This window comes from Dendrobates tinctorius, unplaced genomic scaffold, assembly GCF_039654945.1.
Source record: "Dendrobates tinctorius isolate UK_male_01 unplaced genomic scaffold, ASM3965494v1 ptg000147l, whole genome shotgun sequence".
In the NCBI taxonomy this organism is placed as follows: Eukaryota; Metazoa; Chordata; class Amphibia; order Anura; family Dendrobatidae; genus Dendrobates; species Dendrobates tinctorius.
Window position 1 is genome coordinate 14,021,351 of NW_027361814.1, and position 25,193 is coordinate 14,046,543.

A 25,193-nucleotide genomic window follows, 5' to 3' on the forward strand; every position below is an offset into this window, starting at 1 on the left:
CAGACAATGTGATTTTCTGGATTTTTTTTTCTCAGTTTGTCTCCCATAGTTGAGGTCTACCTATGATGTAAATTACAGACGCCTCTCATCTTTTTAAGTGGTGGAACTTGCACTATTGCTGACTGACTAAATACTTTTTTTCCCCACTGTATATAATCTGAAAGAGCATTATATGTGGTTCCAGTAGACACTTTTTATTTTATTTTCATGGTTTTTGTTTTTTCACTTATTCATTTTTGTATAATCCAGCATTATCTGCTGACACATATGTTCCTACTTGCACTTAATTTCCCCTACTGAAGAGGGGGGTATATAGTGGAACTGGCAACATTCACTAGTTGTTATGATTAAGGGCGTCTAGCCAGAAACGCGTAAACAATGTTCTGTTGTCTGAACAGCACTCAATAAATCACCAGAGCACTTCAGCTGGATCATTTCTTCTTTTATTACTGCTGTGCGGCCAGGGCAGGGCCGTATCCGAGTCTGAGGTGCGGTGAGGTCAGACGTGGGTGAGCTGGTCTTTCAAACCAATAATTACTGCATGTTTCGTCTTGAATTATTGCTTTCGACAGGCCAGAAAAGATGTGTTTATACAAAGTACCCTCTGCGAGATATAGTTATTATAAGTTTGGTAGTCGGATTCTAACTCCAAGAGCAGGGGGAAGGACCATCACCAGACAGCCCCTTTTATGATGTCATGACCCAGAACTATAGAGTACTCTCACTCAGTTGGGAGGTCATTTTCTAGTTGGAGGTTCCGTGCTGATAGGATCTCCAATGCAGGGAGATGTCTGGCCCTGCCTCCCCACATAGTTAGCCTAAGGCAATCTAAGCAAATGTAATTGTTGATTACTGCTTTTAAACCTGTTTATTTTATATTTGCATTGTACATATCTAATGTCTCAACTTTGTAAAATCTTTTATCTCTGTAAACACTGCCGTCTTTTTGGAATAAATTATAGCTTTATTAGTCTGTCTTCATGCTCTAGAAATGAATTTACGTGCCTTTAAGATAATTACGCTACTGATTTGGCTTGGCTTCGAACCCCTCTATTAAGTTTATAAATTAATCAGAGAAATCTGGAGCTGGTGGCGGCGAAGTGAGGTCTGGGTCTTGGGTACTGCTGACAGTGACATAAGGGGTTTTATAAGCTAATTGTGTGGCTGCAGCTAGAGCATTCATAATTCCCTCACTGCAGCGTACCAGGTGGCCAGTCCACATTGAAGCAGCCGGCCGGCGACCAATTATCCTAGGTGTAGTCCCCTGACAGACCTGAGGATAAGGGGGATGCCGGAGAGCTTCGAGTTCCAAAGTGGAACTGAGAAAGTGGGATACCCATAAATCCCTGCAGTTCGTGACATATTGTTGGCAGTGGTGGGACAACCAAAATAACCCCACTGCGTTAAATTGTTAGGGCAAGGCTAGCTTGCTGTTTTTTTTTATCACATGGTGCCAGCGGTGGGATAACTAAGATAAGCCCCCCCGTGCCTGTGATAGCCGTGTGTCAGCAGTGCGTCGCGTCCCTCCGTCCGTGACATACCGGTGTCAGCGGCGGGATCGTGACATATTGTTGGCAGTGGTGGGACATCCAAAATAACCCCCCCTGCGATAAATTGTTAGGGCAAGACTAGTTTGCTTTTTTTTATCACATTGTGGCAGTGGTGGGATAACTAAGATAAGCCCCCTGTGCATGTGTGTCGGCAGTGCGTCGCGTCCCCCCGTCCGTGACATACTGGTGTCAGTGGCGGGATCATGACAACATGTAATCTGAAAATAGTAGTAATATTTGTGTAGAAGGGAAATTATCCTACATGTCAACACTTTATACCTTACCTGCAGAGATACACCAGCCTCCAAAAGGGCAATAGTTATATAAGCAGAAAGTGAAATTTCATCTTCTACTCCTCCCTGGAAAACAAAAGTTATGGAATTATCACCTCATTTATTCATGGAAATATAATTATTACAAAAAATATTACCTTTCTTTTAATCTGTCTGATTTATATTATTTTTTCTTTACATGATTGTATAGCTAGTTATCATGCCTCAGCAAAGGAGCCATACATAAAAAGCTTTTTTTTTTTTTTTTTAAGAAAACCGTTCATTGACAGCTCTATAACTTCATGAGCAGAGGTAACTGTGCAGGGAGGATGGAAGGAAGATGAGATATGACCCTCATCTACTATCACCTTATATTGCTCTATAATGAGATGACTGCTGACAGTGATCATAGTGTACACAGCACAAGCTGAAAGGCGTCAGCATGCTGGGAGGACTCATTGGTCAATATGAACCTTGCAGCTCCAGTGAATTTGATTACACTATCAAAATATATAGAAAATATAAAAACAGTGAAAGTTCTGTATAAATGAAGGCTAGAACCTCAATTTCTTATGGTAGGCCACCTGAACCAAAGTTCAAAAGTTTGTGTTAGAAAGCAAAAACGTAATGCAAATGTAATACATGCATATACAAAAATACAAAAGAATCTGTCAGCAAGATATCACACCCCCAAACTATTCACTGCATATGCACATGTAGCTTTTTCAAAGAGAAGTCCAGCATAACCTTTACATGGCCAGCCCGATAATTCATGACTTAGAAATCACCTTTCAAATTGATATGCAAATGAGGCTTTAGATCTGAAGCCTCTGTCACTCCAGATCTATTTCCTGCTCAACACCACCTCTTCCTGCTTGACTGACAGCCTCTACGCTGTGTGACTTCGGGCAAAGGAGCTGTTAATCAAGTAAGAGGAGGCAGCACTGGGCAGGGATTAGAGCAGGAGTGACAGAGGCTTCAGATCTTCAGCCATATTTGCTTATAAATTAAAACGCTGATTTCTCAGTAACAGAGGAATGGGCCGGGAATGCAAAAGCATTGCTGGACTTCTCTAATAAAGTGCAACTGATAAATTATTTAGGGTGTCAAATTCTGCTGACAGATTCCCTAGAATGCCTAACAAGTCACCTGCTGACTATAAAATAGACATAGTAGGGAGTTTGGTAAAAATGTACAATTTTTGTTGAAACTTGAAGTATAGAGAACATTTAATCTGTTGCATCAAACACAATGAAAACAGATAATGTCTCCATGGCATAGAATGGAATGCCACTCTGTAACCGCAGAACCCCACCATACACATACCCATAATTACCATACCTTGATTTTAATTAAGGAGTCCAATTTCTTATCACATTTATTCCAAATGGTTGAACATCTAAAATATCAAGTTTATTTGCTATTTTTTTTCAAATGTCTCATTTCACTTCCAAAAATATTGGAATAAAAACTGTATTTACCTCTAATGATAAAACATAACTACATCTTGCTTTTAACCTTTACACCCCCAAGCCTGTTTCACCTTTCTAGTCAGGCTAAATTTTACCAGCGTCACTTTATGTGCTAATAACTCTGGAACGCTTCAACATATTCCAGTGATTCTGAGATCGTTTTTTCGCTACACATTGAACTTCCGTTTTAAAGATAAATTTATTTTGATATGGTTTGCGTTTAATTATGAAAAATTGGATGAAAATGTAGAAAAATTGGCAGTTTTTAAATTTTGAATTTTTATCTTTTGGTTTAGGCACACTGTTCGTTTCAGAAGGGAGACGAAATTTGGATTTGGGAGCTCAAATTTTACTATATTGATTTTTTTCTTTCTCATCGAGAGCCATTTTGCTATCAGTAATGTAGAAGCCGTTTATATTTCCATTGACAGATGATGGACCTGAGTGGGGGATTTTTTTGTGGATTGATTTGAAGCTTTTATTGGGAACATTTTACAAAAAAATTTGGATCATATTTATCCTGCATTCTACGCTGGGCACTTATTTCAGGTTATCCATCTAAATCTCTGACTGACGTGACTCAGATGAAAACCCTGAGGTATGCATTCACTATAAATAGACAGCAAAGTTACTCTTATCTCCGACTGTTCAGCTGTGTCCTTCTTTTCAGAAGTGAGCAAAATTCTGGTCGACCACGCTTTTATGCACGTTTAAAAAGGAGGACATGGACAGATCATAGACCAGACAGCGCCACTTATGGAGTGGCTGGTGGCTGGCATTTTTAGGCTGGGAAGGACCCAAAATCCATGGACTTTCCTAGTCTGATAATATCAGCTGACAGCTTTCTGCTTTAACTTTGCTGGATTCCTAAAATAGGGGGGACCCCACATTGTTTTTTTTTAAATTTCTTAATTTATTTATTAGTTTAAACAAGTCTAAAAACCTCAACAATAGCCACATATGAAAGGCACTGCAAGGGCGCAAGTTTATAATATGTGGGGGCTTATGAAATTTTATATCTGCAGGACATCTATCTATTCTATCCATCCATCTAAATTCAGAAAAAAGAGGCAGCACTCCAGTATTTTCAAAAATGCAAAAGGGGCTTTAATAGCTCTGGTGGCGTAGCGACGTTTCATCTACAATGAACCTTTCTTTCTTTTGAACGGAGCTATCTATTCTCAGAGCTCTGGCTGTGAACATCCTATGCTTGGCTGATGCAATGTCTTGACTCCTTTGAGATGTGTGAGTAAAAATCGGATGGCATACACATGGTCCATGTGTCTTCTGTTTTTTTTGTCTCGCACCCATTGCCATGCATTGGCGAGCCTTAGACATTTTACGAGGCCATACGCAGCATGCTGCAATTTTTTCCTGAGCCTAAATTCCAGCTGAGGATAAACTCGCAGATGAACATTGCCTCATTTTATAACATTGGTGCAAGTGCGATGCGATTTTCTCCTAACATTGCACTTGGGGTATTTATACGCGGATGTGAGCAAACCCTAAAATTGCATTGTGATCTAAATTTATTGAAAGTTAAAAAAGTTGTGGCTCAGTAGAAACGAATGAAAGACTAAATCAAAAGTACAACAAAATAAAAGCAGTGGGTAGGATTTAAAAAAGTTTTCTTTTTGAAGCTACCTTAAACCTTCTTTCAGAGTCGGTTTTACATATATATGTAAATCATGGTCTCTGCTCACTAGATCTCCTGACCTGATCTACTGCCCAATTGACAAACCTCATAGTTAGATCAGACAAGGAGACTTGGCAATCTAACCTGGTATTTTGATCTGAGCAGGGATCGTATTTTACAGGTGTAGTACGTGTGCCGACTGGAGGGTTGTCCCTTTTGGCCGCGAGATGGACTGACAACAGGCGCAGAAGCACGTTCAATCAGGTCCACTTTATTGGGTAACTTCTTGAACATCCACAGCAATGTGACGCTTCTGTCCCAGGTACCTATCACCTCCTCCTACTCCTGCTAGCGATGACCCGCTGGGCTCTTTCACCGTGCCTGTCATTAGGCCCACAGCCACAGCGCTTTCCCCAGTCGACTCTGCCCGCTGCGACAATTACTGTCCCTTCGGTGTTCAGCCGTCCGGTACCCCAGGCATCCTTTAAATAGCATCTGTTGGTCTGTGGCTGTCCTGTCAGGGCCACCCCCAAACTATCCATCTCTCTCTCTCCTCTGTCTCTTCCTGAGCTCTTCCTTCCTCCATCTTCTCCTGAGCTCTTCTCTACTCTGTCTCATTCTGGGTGTTCTCTCTGACCCTGGGACTCTTTCCTTTTATCCCCTTTTCTGGGAATTCCCCTCCTTAGTCCCGTAACTTCGCCCTCCATGACTAGGCGTATCCTAGCTTCAGCTGCTGTTAGATTCCTCTTCTCACTATCCCTATGTCTCTATCTAGTGGCCAAAACCCGGTACTACACCGTCTCCTATTAATTCTAGCTGTTTCCTTAGACATGTATATGAATTCTCATCAAACAGTGTGCACAACATATTTTACATGTTCATTCTTCATCAGACAGGTCTACATGTCAGTCCATCCTCCTACACAGGCATGTCAGACCGGCCTTTTCCTGTACTAGGCTCACCTTCATGGCATTATTGAAGAGTCTCCCCACACTTCGGAAACATCCGGTGTCTTCTTGGTTCTTTTTCAGCCATGAGAAGGAGTGGTCCAGGTGACTTTCATCTATGAAGATATAGGGTCGAGCTTTGCTGAAGGACTTCACAACAAATCCAGTCAACCTGAAGAAATATAATGATAATAATTAATTTTCTATACAATCATAAAACATGACTAAACTACTTTTATAAACTTTTTATCAAGAGAACGAATGATCACAACTCATAACCTTATGAATTCCAATTCTTTAGCTACTCTCAAGTGTCGATATTAATAATAATAATATCTGATTAAAAAAAAGCAGGGTTGTTGTGGATAATGACCATCGGCTCAATGCAGGCTTCACCAATCTGACCATGCAGTTGCCACAAGAGTCAATTGAGGCCAGTAGGTGCCGCGATCATGTCTTGCAGGTGATGCCCCTACAACATGTAAGTAATGCTTTTTTTGTCATTTTACAGATCATCTACTGTACTTTTGGCTAAATATTTTAGAATCGATAACGCTTTTAATGCAAAAACAACAGCCGAAAATAGAATTAGGCTGTGTTCACACTGCGTTTTCGCGGCGGCTTTTTATGCGCGTATTCGCTGTGAAAATGCATCCCATGCAATCTTATGGGATTCCACAATGCTGTGCTAATGCTGCGGATTTTTCCGCTGCGGAATCGCATAGCGGAAAAATCCGTAGCATGCTCATTCATTTTGCGGAATCGCAGTGATTCCGCACCCATAAGATTGTATTGAAACTCTCACTTTACACATATGGCTATGCCCACCATGCGTGAAGTGAGCGCTTCATGTGCGGATGGTACCCAGGGTCTGGAGGAGGGGAGACTCTCCTCCAGGCCCTGGGTACTATAATCCTATAAAAAATAGAATAAAAATAAAAAATATTGTTATATATTGTTATTCTCACCTTCCAACGGCCCGCGATCTCCTTCCCACCGCTCACCATGCTCACGGCATCTTCCAGTCCCAGTAATGCTTTACGTGAATGACCGCGATGACGTTGCGCTCTCGCGAGCGTGACGTCATCGCAGGTCATTCGCGCAAAGCATTACTGGGACCAGAAGATGCCGGGAGCGCCGCAGAGCAGATCGGGGGCCGTCGGAAGGTGGGAATAACAATATGTTTTATTTTTTTAATTATGTTTTACTTACTGTCTTTTACTACTGATGCTGCATAGGCAGCCTCAATAGTAAAAAGCTGGTCACACTTGTCAAACACTATGTTTGATAAGTGTGACTATACTGTCCTCATACACGTTAGCAGGGTGTGCAATGAGACATGTAGCTAAACCCCTTGTCTTCTTTAAGAAAAGAGGCTGTAAAATTGTAACCTTCTTTTATTGATTGCAGATGTGACCGGAAAGGGTGAAACTATAGGATGCAATAACAGGAGCATTTCAGAATATATAACTGCACAGAGCAAAAAATACAGATAGTCTGCAATACACAGTAACATGAGGTAATACATAGGTTCCATGAGGTAATACATGGGTAACATGAGGTTATACATAGGTACCATGAGGTAATACAAAGGTACCATGAGCTAATACATAGGTACCGCGAGGTAATACATAGGTAACATGAGGTAATACATAGGTACCATGAGGTAATACATAGGTACCATGAGGTAATACATAGGTACCGTGAGGTAATACATAGGTACCATGAGGTAATACATAGGTACCGTGAGGTTATACATAGGTACCATGAGGTAATACATAGGTACCATGAGGTAATACATAGGTACCGTGAGGTAATACATAGGTAACATGAGGTAATACATAGGTACCATGAGGTAATACATAGCTGATGATTACCTATTTAATACAACAAACGTTATAAACACAGGATTATAACACCTAGATAGTGCTTACCAACTATGCTTAGAGCAGGCTGTTTAAGAAGCATGAAGAACACGAATGATGTAGATTCTCCTAAGACACATGGAGGAATAATGGCTGCTGTTCCCCTCACAGTGTCATAAACAAGACTATGATGTAACAGGAACAATCCCACAATACATTGCAAATTAAACTAGAATCAATGCATTAAATGGCCAGCAGGTGGTGCTGTTACCTTACAGTATGAAATATACAGTCATATGTTAAAGTTTGGGCACCCCTATTATTGTTAACCTTTTTTCTTTATAACAATTTTGGTTTTTGCAACAGCTATTTCAGTTTCATATATCTAATAACTGATGGACTCAGTTAGATTTCTGGATTCAAATGAGATTTATTGTACTAACAGAAAATGTGCAATCTGCATTTTAACAAAATTTGACCGGTGCAAAAGTATGGGCACCTCAACATAAAAGCGACATTAATATTTCGTAGATCCTCTTTTTGCAAAAATAACAGCCTCTAGTCGCTTCCTGTAGCTATTAATGAGTTCCCGGATCCTGGATGAAGGTATTTGTGACCATTCCTGTTTACAAAACAATTCCAGTTCAGTTAAGTTTGATGGTCGCCGAGCATGGACAGCCCGCTTCAAATCATCCCACAGATGTTCAATGATATTCAGGTCTGGGGACTGGGATGGCCATTCCAGAACATTGTAATTGTTCCTCTGCATGAATGCCTGAGTAGATTTGGAGCGGGGTTTTGGATCATTGTCTTGCTGAAATATCCATCCCCTGCGTAACTTCAACTTCGTCACTGATTCTTGCATATTATTGTCAAGAATCTGCTGATACTGAGTTGAATCCATGCGACCCTCAACTTTAACAAGATTCCCGGTGCCGGAATTGGCCACACAGCCCCAAAGCATGATGGAACCTCCACCAAATTTTACTGTGGGTAGCAAGTGTTTTTCTTGGAATGCTGTGATTTTTAGCCTCCATGCATAACGCCTTTTTGTATGACCAAACAACTCAATCTTTGTTTCATCACTCCACAGGACCTTCTTCCAAAATGTAACTGGCTTGTCCAAATGTGCTTTTGCATACCTCAGGCGACTCTGTTTGTGGCGTGCTTGCAGAAACGGCTTCTTTCGCATCACTCTCCCATACAGCTTCTACTTGTGCAAAGTGCGCTGTATTGTTGACCAATGCACAGTGACACCATCTGCAGCAAGATGATGCTGCAGGTCTTTGGAGGTGGTCTGTGGATTGTCCTTGACTGTTCTCACCATTCTTCTCTGCCTTTCTGATCTTTTTCTTGGCCTGCCACTTCTGGGCTTAACAAGAACTGTACCTGTGTTCTTCCATTTCCTTACTATGTTCCTCACAGTGGAAACTGACAGGTTAAATCTCTGAGACAACTTTTTGTATCCTTCCCCTGAAAAGCTATGTTGAATAATCTTTGTTTTCAGATCATTTGAGAGTTGTTTTGAGGAGCCCATGATGCCACTCTTCATAGGAGAATCAAATAGGAGAACTACTTGCAAGTGGCCACCTTAAATACCTTTTCTCATGATTTGATACACCTGGCTATGAAGGTCAAAGCTCAATGAGGTTACAAAACCAATTTAGTGCTTCAGGAAGTCAGTAAGAAGTAGTTAGGAGTGTTCAAATCAAGAAAATGATAAGGGTACCCATACTTTTGCACCGGTCAAATTTTGTTTAAATGCAGATTGCACATTTTCTGTTAGTACAATAAACCTCATTTGAATCCAGAAATATAACTGAGTCCATCAGTTATTAGATATATGAAACTGAAATAGCTGTTGCAAAAACCAAAATTGTTATAAAGAAAAAAGGTTAACATTAATAGGGGTAACCAAACTTTAACATATGACTGTATGAAGGATTAATACACACAAAAATACAATGTCTGTAATAATCGAAGACATAAAAAAATGACTAGACCTTCTAGACAGCAATTATATGGCTGGACAGAACAGTGACCAACCTGTCAATCAGTTTTCCAAGCAATGCTACAGATCGCTTGGAAAACGCTAGCATTCTGCAAGCTAATTACGCTTGCAAAATGCTAGTTTTTTGCGGGAATTCCGTATGCGAATTTCCAGCGATTTTCCCGCGGCAAGGAGTTGCAGAATTGCCGTGGAAATTTCCGCGGCAATTCTGCACGTGTGCACATAGCCTAACAGTCTTGTAGTGATGACGTCTTGCACATTATTAACATGAAAGATGCAACCAAATCACTGATGTCGACGGTGACGTGATTATAACACCCCAGCTCTGTAAACACAAATGTACCCAAATCCACAAACCATGTATTCCCATCTTTGTCACTTTTTCCAAAAGCGCTATATGATCCATCATCACGTTTATATGTAAGCTGGCGCTGATATCCTGTAAGATGCAAGAAAATCTTTTAAATATAAGTGTACACAGCATATTTATTGTAGCAAAGCTATGTTGGTGAGGGTTAAATCCTAGCTTTACGAGTTTGGATTAAGTGCACCTGGATCTGTATCCATATACATAGAGAGAGAGAGAGATAGAGAATTTTAATGCAAGTATATTAGAAATTAGTTTAGATTATGGCAAAAATAGATATAGAATTAAATTTACTTTGGCTTTGGACCACCCTTTTAATATGATTGATAATAATGATTAAAAAGGTGGTCCGAAGCCAAAGTAAATTTAATTCTAAAAGTGTATCTATTTAGTGACATAATTTAAACTAATTTCTGATATACTTTCATTAAGCATCCCCTGGCGTTCCCTATCTAAACTACTGCTTTTCTACTTTTTCCCCCAACTTTCTTTCTGATGACACATGATGACTAGCCCAACCCTTGAAATGAGCGTCACTGATGACGTTTCATTTCAGGGAGGGGGCAGGGGCTGAGACAGTGACCGCAGCCTCCACCTCCTAATAACGCTTCATTTGAGTTTCCATTAGGATTCTCAAAGGAGGCATTATCAGAAAAGGAAGTAGGTAGAAAAGCAGTTAGATAGTGTAGTTAGGGAACAGTAGGCAATTTTTAATGAAAGCATATTAGAAATTATTGTTCTGTCTCCGACACGAATAATGACTCTTAACTGTTTATTTCCATTACATAAATTCAGTTATAATGTTCAGTTTGCCATACAGTTTAATGTTTATTGTTCCCTTAGCTCCATCTAGTGGCCAAATATATAACTGCAGTGTTATTCTGTACCTTAGTTTCATTTTCATTCTTGATCTCCCTCCAATTCCCAATGCACCCTGGGTAAGTTGCAAGGCATCATGGTCTAAGACTTCCCCCTTTCTCTGTCCAGTCGACCATTTCTGCCAAGCCTGCTTCATGTGGACATCTCCTTTCTCCTCCTCCCCTTGTGTCAGCATTGTCACAACGTAATCACCCTATTTCATCTAATTCTGTCCTAGATCACCCTCCTTAGTCAGCTCCCCTGGTTAGCTGTTAACGCAGGTAGTCTGTATATGTATATATGTATTTTTATGTATCCATACTGATTCATTGCATTGTACTGTTGTGGCCAAAAGTATTGACACCCCTGCAATTCTGTCAGATAATACTCAGTTTCTTCCTGAAAATAATTGCAAACACAAATTCTTTGGTATTATTATCTTCATTTAATTTGTCTTAAATGGAAAAACACAAAAAGAATTGTCCTAAAGCCAAATTGGATATAATTCCACACCAAACATAAAAAAGAGGGTGGACAAAAGTATTGGCACTGTTCGAAAAATCATGTGATGCTTCTCTAATTTGTGTAATTAACAGCACCTGTAACTTACCTGTGGCACCTAACAGGTGTTGGCAATAACTAAATCACACTTGCAGCCAGTTGACATGGATTAAAGTTGACTCAACCTCTGTCCTGTGTCCTTGTGTGTACTACATTGAGCATGGAGAAAAGAAAGAAGACCAAAGAACTGTCTGAGGATTTGAGAAACCAAATTGTCAGGAAGCATGAGCAAGCTCAAGGCTACAAGTCCATCTCCAAATACCTGAATGTTCCTGTGTCTACCGTGTGCAGTGTCATCAAGAAGTGTAAAGCCCATGGCACTGTGGCTAACCTCCCTAGATGTGGACGGAAAAGAAAAATTGACAAGAGATTTCAACGCAAGATTGTGCGGATGTTGGATAAAGAACCTCGACTAACATCCAAACAAGTTCAAGCTGCCCTGCAGTCCGAGGGTACAACAGTGTCAACCCGTACTATCCGTCGGCGTCTGAATGAAAAGGGACTGTATGTTAGGAGACCCAGGAAGACCCCACTTCTTACCCCGAGACATAAAAAAGCCAGGCTGGAGTTTGCCAAAACTTACCTGAAAAAGCCTAAAACATTTTGGAAGAATGCTCTGGTCAGATGAGACAAAAGTAGAGCTTTTTGGGCAAAGGCATCAACATAGAGTTTACAGGAGAAAAAAAGAGGCATTCAAACAAAAAAACATGGTCCCTACAGGCAAACATGGCGGAGGTTCCCTGATGTTTTGGGGTTGCTTTGCTGCCTCTGGCACTTGACTGCTTGACTGTGTGCATGGCATTATGAAGTCTGAAAACTACCAACAAATTTTGCAGCATAATGTAGGGCCCAGTGTGAGAAAGCTGGGTCTCCCTCAGAGGTCATGGGTCTTCCAGCAGGACAATGACCCAAAACACACTTCAAAAAGCACTAGAAAATGGTTTGAGAGAAAGCACTGGAGACTTCTAAGGTGGCCAGCAATGAGTCCAGACCTGAATCCCATAGAACACCTATGGAGAGATCTAAAAATGGCAGTTTGGAGAAGGCACCCTTCAAATATCAGGGACCTGGAGCAGTTTGCCAAAGAAGAATGGTCTAAAATTCCAGCAGAGCATTGTAAGAAACTCATTGATGGTTACCGGAAGTGGTTGGTCACAGTTATTTTGGCTAAAGGTTGTGCAACCAAGTATTAGGCTGAGGGTGCCAATACTTTTGTCTGGCCCATTTTTGGAGTTTTGTGTGAAATTATCAATGTTTTGCTTTTTGCTTCATTCTCTTTTGTATTTTTTCATTTAAGACAAATTAAATGAAGATAATAATACCAAAAAATTTGTGATTGCAATCATTTTCAGGAAGAAACTGAATATTATGTGACAGAATTGCAGGGGTGTCAATACTTTTGGCCACAACTGTATGTCTTATTTGTAGTTTCACCGTACATCTATATACCATCGTGTTCAATAAACACAGATTCAACCTACAGTCTTCTTATTGGACCCCCGGTATAGCGGTTTAGCTACCCGTATAAGCTATATGAACCCCGTGCATTTAGCTGAGGACGGAATAATTATGTCATGTTATTCAATGGGGCAGTGCAAATCAGCGATTTTTTTTCAGTGACCGAATCTGTATGTGAAAAAAAAAAAATCGCATCATGCGCTAGCTTTTTCCGTGTGTCAGACTCACACATTCAAGTCTGTGGGAGCGCAAAAAAACATCGGATGCCACACGGAGCCACAGTATGGCAATGGTCAGACAGCAGTAGATTCTCACATCCAAGAGAATTGGGTCGATTATGCTAATGACACTTCAATCAAACTCTGATTTGAGTTTGATCAGAGCGTCAGCATAGTATGATCCCATTCTCTCAGATGAGGAGAAGATGGAGAACAAAATTTCTCCATTTTTCTCCATTCTTTGATTCCACAGAAAAAGGACTGCACTCGGATGTTATCCGAGAGCTGTCCGAAATTTTCCATGACTTGAATAGGCGTCATCTGATTTAAAAGTGAAATAGCAGCATGCAGCAAATTGTTTTTTCACTGACCAATTCTGTTAATGAAAAAAATTAGTCCTCTTCAGTACCCCTTGGAATAACATTAGTGCAAGAGCTGTCAGATAAAAAACCTGATAGCAGTTGTCGATCTATACGCTGTTGTGAGCGACCCCTATAGCATTTAATTTATATGGATAAAGAGTAATAGTTTTACTTTACTGGTTCTGTATATCTTTTTTTATGGGTGTATATTTTTTATAACTACAAGACAATCCCTACATGCCAGGATTCACATTTTTAGAAAATGAAAGCAATCAATAGAATAATAGAAACAGAATTTCTCACCGCTCTCCAGGAATTTCTTGGCTTTGCTCTGGATTTCATTGTTCAGTTGATGTGTCTTCTCCAGATATTGCAAGATAAAGATATTAGGAGCAAAGAGAACCATGTTCTGTTCTCCACAACCATATGGCATGGCCAGGAGACGATCAAGGTTCTGCATGGCCGTGCCCATCAGATCTCCTGCACGGTGAAAACAGAAATATTATATTCATCTAAATTTAAAAATAAAAAACTAATGGGTTTGCATAATATGGAGGAGACATAGCTGTATTCACTATTTTCCATGGATTAGGGCTAGGTATGTGCAGGTTTGCGGCACCATATTCGTTAAGATGCACACTTCCAAAAACACGAGCAGTCCACGTGATACAAACCAAAATCTATGCCAGCTGTCGGCTACGACTATAATTTGTAAAAACTTCCTCTGCCCCCTCGAGCTTATGGTAGATATGGAAGATGGCTAGCACTCGACTAGTATAATGAATATATGGTGCTAGTGAAAAGGGAGCCTCTGGTCCCGTCACTATAAAGTCAATATAGAATCACTGCACACATAAAATATGCTTTAGTGAGCTTTTTATTATTTATTTGACGGTGATGAAGCGACAGCTGATGTTTCGGCCTAACAACGGCCTTTATCACATAGTCGCCCTTTTGAAGTAGAGTTTTGGTAGTCACCGGTTGATAGTTTATCACTGCTAGGCAATATTTCAGAAAAATGCGGATTATCCATTATAGCCAAAAGTCCAGGTGCTAGAGGAGCAGAGATACTGTTGGTATGGCAAAAAAACATTGGTGGCGCAGTGGGGGATGCAGGCACCATATTCGTTAAGATGCACACTTCCAAAAACACTTGAGCAGTCCACGTGAAACAAACCAAAATCTATGCCAGCTGTCGGCTACGACTATAATTTGTAAAAACTTCCTCTGCCCCCTCGAGCTTATGGGTCGCTCGCCAGGGCCGTGGGGTACTCGGTACCGGGCCGGTATCTCAGAGGGAAGTGTCAAAGAGGCAGTGACCCGGTCCGTGGCCCTGGGCGTCCATTGTAAAAGCGGGATGTCGAGCTTGTGGGTGATGATTAAAGTTTGTGAATAAATGAGTCGTGACGCCACCTGTGGTGTTCGGCAAGGGGAATATTAAGCCGACGCTGCAAGCAGATCCTCTGGGACAGATGGTATAGTGCAGCAATGATGGTGTAGCCCTCCAAAAGTAGGGCTGTAGTCTCAGGGCAGAGTAGGAGAAGTCACCGTGAGGGGAGACGTGGATGGTGCAGTGTTAGGCACAAAGATGTAGCAGTGCTGAGTGTGTCGGCGCAGGAATAAACTGAGGACACCAGGGCATGTAGTTCCAAAGCTTTGCTCACAGTCTGTTGCACGTACAGGTGTCCGCATCCGTGCCGTGTCCTCCAGGTAAGGAGCTCAGCCAACTTCCAGTCAAGATGAAGTACTCCTTTCCAACACTACGCCAACATATGCCTTTTCTGAACTTCTCCCTTCTTGCACCTATAGTGAAGTACTCACAGTACTGAGTTACACTGGAGTTCCTCCTGTCAGATGTTACTATGAACTCTACTTGTACGGCAGACAGCTGTAGCCTGCTTCGGGGACTCCTTACTACCTAGTCCTGGCTCACTCACATTGCTGTTGTGCCCCCAAGTCTTGAGTGGGAATAAAGTGGTGACAACTTCTATTCCTCCGGTGTCTGCTGCAGGACCATTAGTATCCATACAACCTCGGGGACCGGACCCCGGCCTTGCGCTGTGAACTTGGGAAGGGTTCTGCTCTAACCCTAATCCTTAGTCCTCCTCTCCTTACGTTCCATACTAATCCTTCTTTCTTATGAAGAGAGTCAGGCTTTCCATCAATGTCCCTTTCCTGTGCCAGCGGACCCAGGTCACTGAGGTCGGCTGCAGCACTTCCTTCATCCATCCCACTCAGGGGATCTCCTCTCTTCCACTCACTCTGTCAGACTCACTGACTGACTGACTCCTAAACTTCCTGCTCTTTTGGTGCCAACTAAGCTCCACCCGCCTCCCAGCACTCTTCGTGTTCCAAGCAGGGAGCCACCAAAGGGTGCTTTGCTACACTACTGTGTTGTGTGGGATGCCGGTGTTGTAGTGTGGTCAGGTGTCTCCACCTTACCTGGATGGTGGGGCACCACACCTCAGGAGGAGGTGTAGTACCTCTGTGGCGACTGAACCCTCAAGGGCGCCACACTTATACTATCTACTTGAGCATGTATAGGTTGTGCAAAAATGTGTTACTGTTTTGAGAAAACTGGCATAGGGTTCTTAATAAATGTCCTTGAAAGTCAACAAAAAGTAATAGGATTCTTAATTTATATAGTAAAGTTAGGCTGCTTTTACACATGCCATTTTTTTGCGGCCTAATTTTATGCGCCTTTTTTCGGGCCGTATTGCCGTAATTTTCACCGTATTCCACAAAAACGGGTGGCAAAAAACCTCAGATCGTCGTTTTTCCCTGTTATAACAATAGTAGGGAAAAAAACGGCGATCCACAAATACGGTGTACCGCAAAAACAACTTAACGTTGCATTACAGCCGTGTCCGTAAGCCATGAAAAATATCGAGCAAGCTCGATATTTTTTCAAGGCCGCAAATACGGCCCTCACGGCCATATGGAGCATGGCCTTCCTACTAATTTTTGCAGGCCGTTTTTGCAGCCCCATAGAAATGCATTGGGGCTGCAAAAATGGCCAGCAAAAACACGGCAAGTGTAAAAGAGGCCTAAGTAAACATTATTTTACATACAGCATTACTGGAAAATCCCTTTAACCACCTTCTTTGGGTTCTGAGGTTAGTAGCCAGAGTAGGAGGTTTAAGGACATTGACTATTTGCCAATATGAAGCGTAGATGTCTGATAATGTTCCTGATAAGCATATCCAGATAGTTGACATCTCACCCAACACTGTTACATGAGCCCTTGCAGAATCCTCCAAAATATTATTTGGGATCTTCAGAGATATTTCTTCCACTTTAGGCTGGTCTGTAATATGAAAGCCAAAAAAGTGTTTATATAGTAGTATTAATAGTGTAGTATGCAAAAATTAGTTGATAAGTCAAAATTTGTCTTTGCCTGTTACCAGGAAATTTCAATTGCAGAAAAGTTATTCTCCATGAATTGATTGTCCCTTTTATGCTTTTATGACTGAAAGGTAACAGAATAGATAACCACAACAATGTTTCGGTTTCTTCTCACTTTCACCCCCATACTTCTCTATTTTGTCCGATCTCCTGTAATCCCCCCACCTAGTAAGGAATTTGTCATCTCCCCCTCCATCTTCCCCAGCCACCTAACCTTCTCCTCTGAACTGTTCCTCCACATACAATCCTTTTTCTCCAGACACACACGGCCACATCATGTCCTATCCTGCTCCCACCTTCTAACGCTCTGTCTGCTACTACTCATTGCTGGCTACGTATCCCCAAATCCTGGCCCTCCTCAACACATCCCCACACTTATTTCTAACATCCAGCCTCGATCCTCTACACGTTTTTACAACCATGATAACCTCATACCTATTCATCCAGCCCCCACTCCCCCAGTCCTCTTACCTGGCGCCTTATGGAACGCACGCTCTGTCGGCAATAAGCTGTCGTTTATCCATGACCTCTTTATCACCAACAAACTCTCCTTCCTTGCCATCACTGAAACATGGCTCACTCCTTCTGACACAGCCTCTCCAGCTTCACTTTCCTATGTCGGATTCCATCTCTCTCACACCCCTCGCCCAAGCAACAAACGTGGTGGAGGAGTTGGTTGCTCCTGTCTGATACCTGCTCCTTTACCCCAATTCAACTTCCACCCTCCGCTACTCTTCCCTCGTTTGAGGTGCATTCCGTCCGCATCTATTCCCCCTCCAACCTCCAACTGGCTGTCATCTACCGCCCCCCAGAACTAGCCATCTCCACCTTTCTCGACCACTTCACCACCTGGCTACTCCATTTCCTCTCTGCTGACATCCCCACCATCATCATGGGCGACTTCAACATCCCCATTGACACTTCCACCTCAGCTGCCTCTAAACTTTTATCACTGACTGCCTCCTTTGGCCTCACTCAATGGTCCTCTGCGGCTACTCACAAAGATGGTCACACACTGGACCTTATCTTCACCCGTCTCAGTTCTCTCACTAATCTCACTAACTCACCCCTCCTCTCCAACTGCGCAACCCCCACTCCACAAACTTGCTCACCCTAGCAGAAATCTCAAACACCTCAATCTACAATCACTCTCTGAGTCCCTTCTCCCTCTCACAGACCTAGCTTCCCTTCATGACACAGATGCTGATGCCACCTTTTGTAACACCACAATAATAGCAACACTTCATTCGGCTGCCCTCCTAACGCAGAGCAAAACTCGTACAATCAACAGGCAGCCCTGGCTGACCAGCCTGACCAAAGAACTGAGACGGGTTTCCAGGGCCGCTGAGTGGAGATGGAAGAGAACCCGTTCTACTGAGCACTTCAACGCATACAAGCAGTCCTTTGTCAGCTTCAAGTACACGCTCTCTGCCGCAAAACAAACTTACTTTGCATCCCTCATATCCTCACTGTCTCACAACCCTAAACAGCTTTTCAACACTTTCAATTTTCTACTCCGCCCCTCCTCAATCTCCTCTCATTTCTGCTGAAGACTTTGCCTCCTTCTTTAAGCAGAAGATCGATACGATCAGAGAAAGCTTTGGCCCACAGCCCCCAATGTCCCTCTTAGCTGCTCAGCCCTGTTCTTCCAAAACCAGCTTCTCCACCATGACATTGTCACGTCCGCCATGTCCACCATGTTTGTTTTGCCTCATGAACCCCTGGAGCGGTGTGCACGCGCACCTTGTGTCCGCTATCCTGCTTGTTCCCTAGAGCAGTGTGCACACTCACCTCATGTCTGCTGAGCTGCAAGTTGCCTGCATTTCTGCTTTGCCTTCTGTGATCTTCAATCCCTGATCATGTGACGTTTCCTAGGATCCTGCACTGTCTGGTTCTGCAATCATCTCGTCATGTCTGAAACCTTGATCATGTGACGTTTCCTAAGGTCCTGCACTGTCTAGTTCTGCAGTCATCTTGTCATGTCTGAAACTCTGATCATGTGACCTTTCCTAGGATCCTGCACTGTCTGGTTCTGCAATCATCTCGTCATGTCTAGAATCCCTGATTATGTGTCCTTCCTAGGATCCTGCACTGTCTGGTTCGGTGATCATCTCGTCATGTCTGAAACCCTGATCATGTGACTGCGCTCTGTGATCCTGGAGCATCTGAACTAGGAAGTTCTCCCCTGGTCCTGACCCAGAAGAGGAGGTGCTGTGCCCTATATCAGACCACCCCTTCCTTTGCTCAGGGCCTGATTATTGTGTTGCTTCCCTGCATGGCTCTTGGTCTGTGGGGTTGCTCCCTCTATTCTGTGCCCTTGCACTTTGCTCTGTAGTGCGTCTCTGCACACGCTCCGTGCTCGTATTCCGTCTCTTGTCTTGTGCCATGTCTTGTGTTGTCTCTTGTACCATGTTTGTCTTTGCCTTGCTTTGCCTTGTAGTCCTTCTGCTGTTCTCTGCTTTAGTCTGTTTTGCTATGCCTTGCCTTAGCTATTCTTTGACTTGTAGTCCTTCCTCTGTTCTCTGCCTTGCCTGTTTCGCCATGTCTGGTCTTTGCTATTCTGAGCCTTGTAGTACTTTTCATGTTCTTGTCTCAGCCTGGTTTTCCACACTCTGTCCTCTGGTGCTCTCTTGCACATTTCCAAGTCTAGTCCCAAGGTTCTCCCTTGGCCTGGCTCTGGGTTTCGGCCTACGCTCCGCTGCTAGACTCTGTCCTCGCTCTGACCTGGCTCTGTTTCTGCCTATGTTCCGCTCCGTGTTTCGTACCTTGTTTCTTGCCTAGTCTTGCCTTGTTCCTTGCCTTGTCCTTGCCTTGAACCCCGGCGTGGGTTCCGCTTGGCCGTCTCCTGTGCCGTGGTAAGTGCCTCGTGTTTGTATACAGCCGTGTGCACTGGCCAGTTAGGCGTGCCTCCTGCGTGGCTCCTAGCACGCAGCCCTTCCTTGAACCCTGGCGTGGCTCCTAGCACGCACCCTGCCCTGAACCTGGCGTGGCTCCTAGCACGAAGGTTCCTTTGCCTGCCTCCTGTGCCAAGGTCGTGCCTCGTGCTGGCGTTACAGCCGTGTGCACTGGCCAGTGAGGAGTGCATCCCGCGTGGCTCCTAGCACACGTCCTGCTCTGAACCCTGGCGTGGCTCCTAGCACGCACCCTACCTTGAACCCTGGCGTAGCTCCTAGCATGCACCCTGCCTTGAACCCTGACCTTGGTGTGTCTCTACACACGCAATCTGTCTTGTACCTTGTGCTTTGGCGTGTCTCTACACACGCAATCTGTCTTGTACCTTGTGCTTTGGCGTGTTTCTACACACGCACTCTGTCTTGTACCTTGTGCTTTGGCGTGTCTCTACACACGCACTCTGTCTTGTACCTTGTGCTTTGGCGTGTCTCTACACACGCACTCTGTCTTGTACCTTGTGCTTTGGCGTGTCTCTACACACGCACTCTGTCTTGTACCTTGTGCTTCGGCGTGTCTCTACACACGCACTCTGTCTTGTACCTTGTGCTTTGGCGTGTCTCTACACACGCACCCTGTCTCGTTTTGTGAACCCTGGTGTATCCCCTACACACGCACCTTGCCTTGCACCTAGCTTTGAACCCTGGCGTGTCCCCTACACATGCACCTTGCCTTGCACCTAGCCTTGAACCCTGGCGAGTCCCCTACACACACACCTAGCCTTGGACCTTGGCGTGTTCCCTAACACACACCATGCCTGGATATCTGTCGTGCCTCCTTGCCTGAACCCTGGTTTGCCTGCCGGATGCCCGGAACCTGCCGATCGCTGCCAGAGATCGTAAGCTGGATGACTGCGGCCTGATGTCCGGAGCTGATGTCCGCAGCCTGATGCCTAAATCATGTCGATCGTCGCCAGCGGTCCGGAGTCCGATGCCATTGTGCCTTTATCTGTACCTAGGTGTACCACCTGGCACATACTATGCTATGGACCTTTGCGTGCCCATGCGCGCACCTTGCACGTTTTGCTTGTTTTCATGTTTGCACTGAATGTGATCCTGAAGATCTTAATGAAGATGCCTTGCACTTACCTCTTGTCTTGTCTTGTTTCCTGCTTGTCTCTGGTCGTCAGACACTCCCATAGTGTCCCCCTGAGCCGGCCGTCTGGTCCCAGCAGTCGTGGTGGCTCACCCCCTTGGTCTTGCCCCTGACACTCCCTGTATAGGGGGTGGATGCTCACAAGGTCAGCTCGCCCTCGGTGGGTGGGTGCCATGACCCAGAGGGTCCACTCAAAAAATGGGCTCAGCAGGAGCTGAGTCCGTTACAGACAGAAGATCAGCTCTCCACCCTCCTGTCAAGATTACACCTCACCACTTGTGTGCTTGACCCGCTCCTGTCCCACCTCATCCCTAATTTTGCCACAGTCTTCATCCCAACTCTAACACACCTCTTCAACCTTTCACTTGCAAATGGTGTCTTTCTCTCATCCTTCAAACACGCCTCAATCACACCCATCCTCAAAAAGCCCTCCCTCGACCCATCCTCTGTGTCTAACTATCGCCCGATATCTCTTCTCCCTTATGCCTCAAAACTACTGGAACAGCATGTATATCTTGAACTGTCTGCTATTTCAGCCTTTTTTTCTGCTCGCTTTCTCAAACTGAACATGGACAAAACAGAATTCCCCATCTCGCTCTACCCCTCCACCAGACCTATCCATCAATGTCTGCTCTCTTTCCCCAGTCCCGCATGCTCGGTGCCTTGGGGTGATCCTCGACTCCGCCCTCTCTTTCAAACCACATATCCAAGCCCTTGCCTCCTCCTGCCGCCTCAAACTCAAAAATATTTCCCGGATCCCCGCATTCCTCAACCATGAAACCACAAAAACACTAGTGCACACCCTTATCATCTCCCGCCTCGACTACTGCAACCTCCTACTCTCTGGCCTCCCTTCCAGTACTCTGGCACCACTCCAGTCTATCCTACACTCTGCAAATTTCAAAAACTGACCGTCACATCCAAGCATAAACATTGTGTGAACAGGTGCTTAACTTAGAGTCACCAACTCATATACACTCAAGCAAAAAAGGAAGCACACTATAGCACCATAACATGCAAATATGAAAAATGAATTGCATTACTGCATTAGAAATATGAAAAATTGAGAAAGTTTAGCGCATATGGAGCGCCCGACCAGGGCTGTCGGGGTACTCGGCATTGGACCCGTTGATCTCAATGGGAGGTGTCACGGAAGCTGTGACCCAGTCCGTGGCCCTGGGGCTCCATGGCAAAAGTGGGTGAAAGAACAATGAAATAGAATTGATGAATAGTTTGTGACGCCACCTGTGGTGTTCGGCAAGGGAGATGTTAAGCTGACGCTGCATTCAGATCCTCTGGGACTGGTGGTGTGTTGCAGCCAAGATGGTGAAGCTCCCCACAGGTGGAGCTGTAGTCCCAGGGCAGTGTAGATGTAGGGGTAGCTGAGAGGCGCAGACAGTGTAGAAGCTGGTACCCAGATGTAGCGGTACCAGGTGTGTTGGCGCAGGAATGAATGGAGGACACCGGGGCTTGTAGTTCCAAAGCTTTACTTACAGTCTGTAGTGCACACAGGTGCCTGCCTCCGTGCTGTGTCCTCCGGGTCAGGGACTCAGTCGACCTCCAGGCAAGATAGGATGCTCCCTTCCAACACTCTGCCAACATGTGCCTTTCTGAACATCTCCTTTATAGCGCCTTTAAGTGTAAAGATCTCCTAGTACTGAGTTACACTGGAGTTCCTCCTGACAGATGCTCCCAAGAACTCTACTTGCATGGCAGACAGCTGTAGCCTGCTTCGGGGACTCCTTACTCCTGAATCCCGGCTCACTATCAATGTTGCTGTTGTGCAAGTCTTAGATGGGAGTAGTGCATTTACAGCCCACTACTCCACCGGTGTCTGCTGCAGAACCATTAGTGTCCATACAACCTCGGGGACCGGGCCCCGGCCTTGCGCTTAGAACTTCTAGGCTGGGTTCTTCCTCTAACCCATGTCCTCTGTTCCCTTTTACTCCTATGTTCCGTACTTGTCTTTCCATCTTATGGAAGATCAGGTTTCTGTTCAATGTCTTTCTCCTTCTTTCCTTTCCTGTGCCAGCTGGCTCAGATCACTGAGGCAGCTGCAGCACTCCTTCCTCCATCCCTCTCTCAGGGATCCTCTCTCTTCACTCCTCTCTGAGTGACTGACTGACTGAAATTCTAAACCTTCCCACTCTTTTATGTATTCTAAACTCCACCCGCCTCCCAGCATGTTTTGTTTTCCAAGCAGGGAGCCACCAAAGGTGCTCTGCTACACTCCAAGCAGGGAGCCGCAATGTGGCTTTGCTGAACTACCATGTTGTGCGGGATGCGAGTGTTGGAGCGGGGTTAGGAGCCTCCAACTCACCTGGATGGTGGGGTACCACACCTCAGGAGGAGGTGCAGTACCTCTGTGGCAACTGAACCCTCAGGGGCGCCACACATAAAATGGCCAAGTTATGGGTACCTGGAAGCCACATTAAGGCATTTCTCGTTTTCCAGGGACCTGGAAAACGAGAAATGCCTTAACGTGGCTTCCAGGTACCCATAACTTGGCCATTTTATGCGCTAAACTTTCTCAATTTTTTATATTTCTAATGCAGTAATGCAATTCATTTTTCATATTTGCATGCTATTGCGGCCCAGTCTGCTTCCTTTTTTGCTTGAATGTATCCTACTCTCTGTTGCCCAACTAATCCACCTGTCCCCCCACTATTACCCAGCCTCCCGCCTATGCGAGGCCCTTCACTGGCTTCCTATTGTCCAGAGGCTCCAGTTCAAAAAACCCTAACCATGACATACAAAGACATCCACAACCTGTCTCCTCCATACATCTGTAACATGGTCTCCGGTACCTACCCGCACGCAACCTTCGATCCTCTCAAGATCTCCTTCTCTACTCCCTCCTCATCTCTTCTTCCCACAACCGCATACAAGACTTCTCCCGTGCTTTCCCCATACTCTGGAACTCTCTGCCGCCACACATCAAACTCTCACCAACAACGGAAATCTTCACAAGAACCTGAAGACCCACCAGTTCCGACAAGCCTACAGCCTGCAATGATCCTCGGTCTACTGAACCACCGCACAACCAGCTCTACCCTCTCCTAGTGCATCCTTACCCATCCCTGTAGACTGTGATCCCTCGCGGGCAGGGTCCTCTCTCCTTCTGTACTTGTGTGTCCCTTGTCTTGCACCTGTTTATTATACTTGTCTATATTTCCCCTTTTCCCTGTAAAGCGCCATGGAATAAATGGCGCTATATAAATGTATAATAATAATGCTCTGGGGTCTCTCCAAAAACCAGAGCATAATAAAGATAAGATGTAAAATACTTATACTCAACTCACAGCCCAACTTTTCGCACTCTCTGCTCTTCGCTGCTGTTCTTGTTGTACTCGCATATCTACTATCACTGCCACTCATGCTAAAACCAATGGGTTTCTTTGCACTAGGTCTCTTTACGCATGTGTAAGGATACTGCATCATGATGTCACGATGTGCGCTGTGACCTTGCATGCCCGTGCATGGAGACATCCCGAGCCTCCTCAGAGCCAAAAGTCCCGTCCTAGTGACAAGAGGCCCAGGGATTTCAGCAAGAGCCGTAATGGTAAGAAGATGCTCCAAGGACCAGATGGTTGACGGTGTGGAGCAGAGGGGTTGGAGAAGTGAGTGATAAGGTGAGTATAAGTATTTTTTTTATTGCCCTTTACGGCAACCATTTTACTGAATCTGCACGGAATCGAATTACAAAAAAAATCCACATTTTGACGAACGTGGATTTATGTAATATTAGAGCAGAACTCAATTCCACTAGAATATTTTTGCTCCTCTTTAGTTGCATGTCATCCCCTGAAATATTTAAAAAGCAAAATCACAGGTTTCAGTGGTCACGTGACCGAAGAACAAAAGATCACTTCCTACCCCAACAAAAATCTTTGGAGTGACAGAGGTTACAAACAGTGACTATATCTGATTTTACTATTTTATCCCATGCTCTGCTCCTTTAAAAAAAATTTGGGAGAAATTGGACAACCCCTTTAATATTTTCTCATTTGTTCATGAGAACATCACAATTAGGCTGGGGTCACACTTGTGAGTGCAATGCGAGAAACTCGCGCATCAATACCCAACACTGCCGCCGGCACTCAGGACAGGAGCACTCAGCTGCATAGAAATACATGCCGCCGCACACTCCGGTTCCGAGTGCTGACA

The 25,193-nt window shown here is 44.3% G+C and overlaps 1 protein-coding gene across 2 annotated transcripts in view; it reads right to left on the minus strand.

The window, feature by feature from the left end:
• LOC141049743 (alpha-2-macroglobulin-like) overlaps window positions 1-25,193 on the minus strand; it is a 434,279-nt gene that overhangs the window by 44,528 nt on the left and 364,558 nt on the right. For both annotated transcript variants that reach the window (XM_073546469.1, XM_073546468.1), the window contains exons 23-27: window positions 16,801-16,884; window positions 13,881-14,057; window positions 10,111-10,192; window positions 5,893-6,049; window positions 1,835-1,909 (exon numbers count right to left, since the gene is read on the minus strand). In XM_073546469.1, the coding sequence (XP_073402570.1) occupies window positions 1,835-1,909; window positions 5,893-6,049; window positions 10,111-10,192; window positions 13,881-14,057; window positions 16,801-16,884 (575 nt within the window). The remainder of the gene's footprint in view (window positions 1-1,834; window positions 1,910-5,892; window positions 6,050-10,110; window positions 10,193-13,880; window positions 14,058-16,800; window positions 16,885-25,193) is intronic.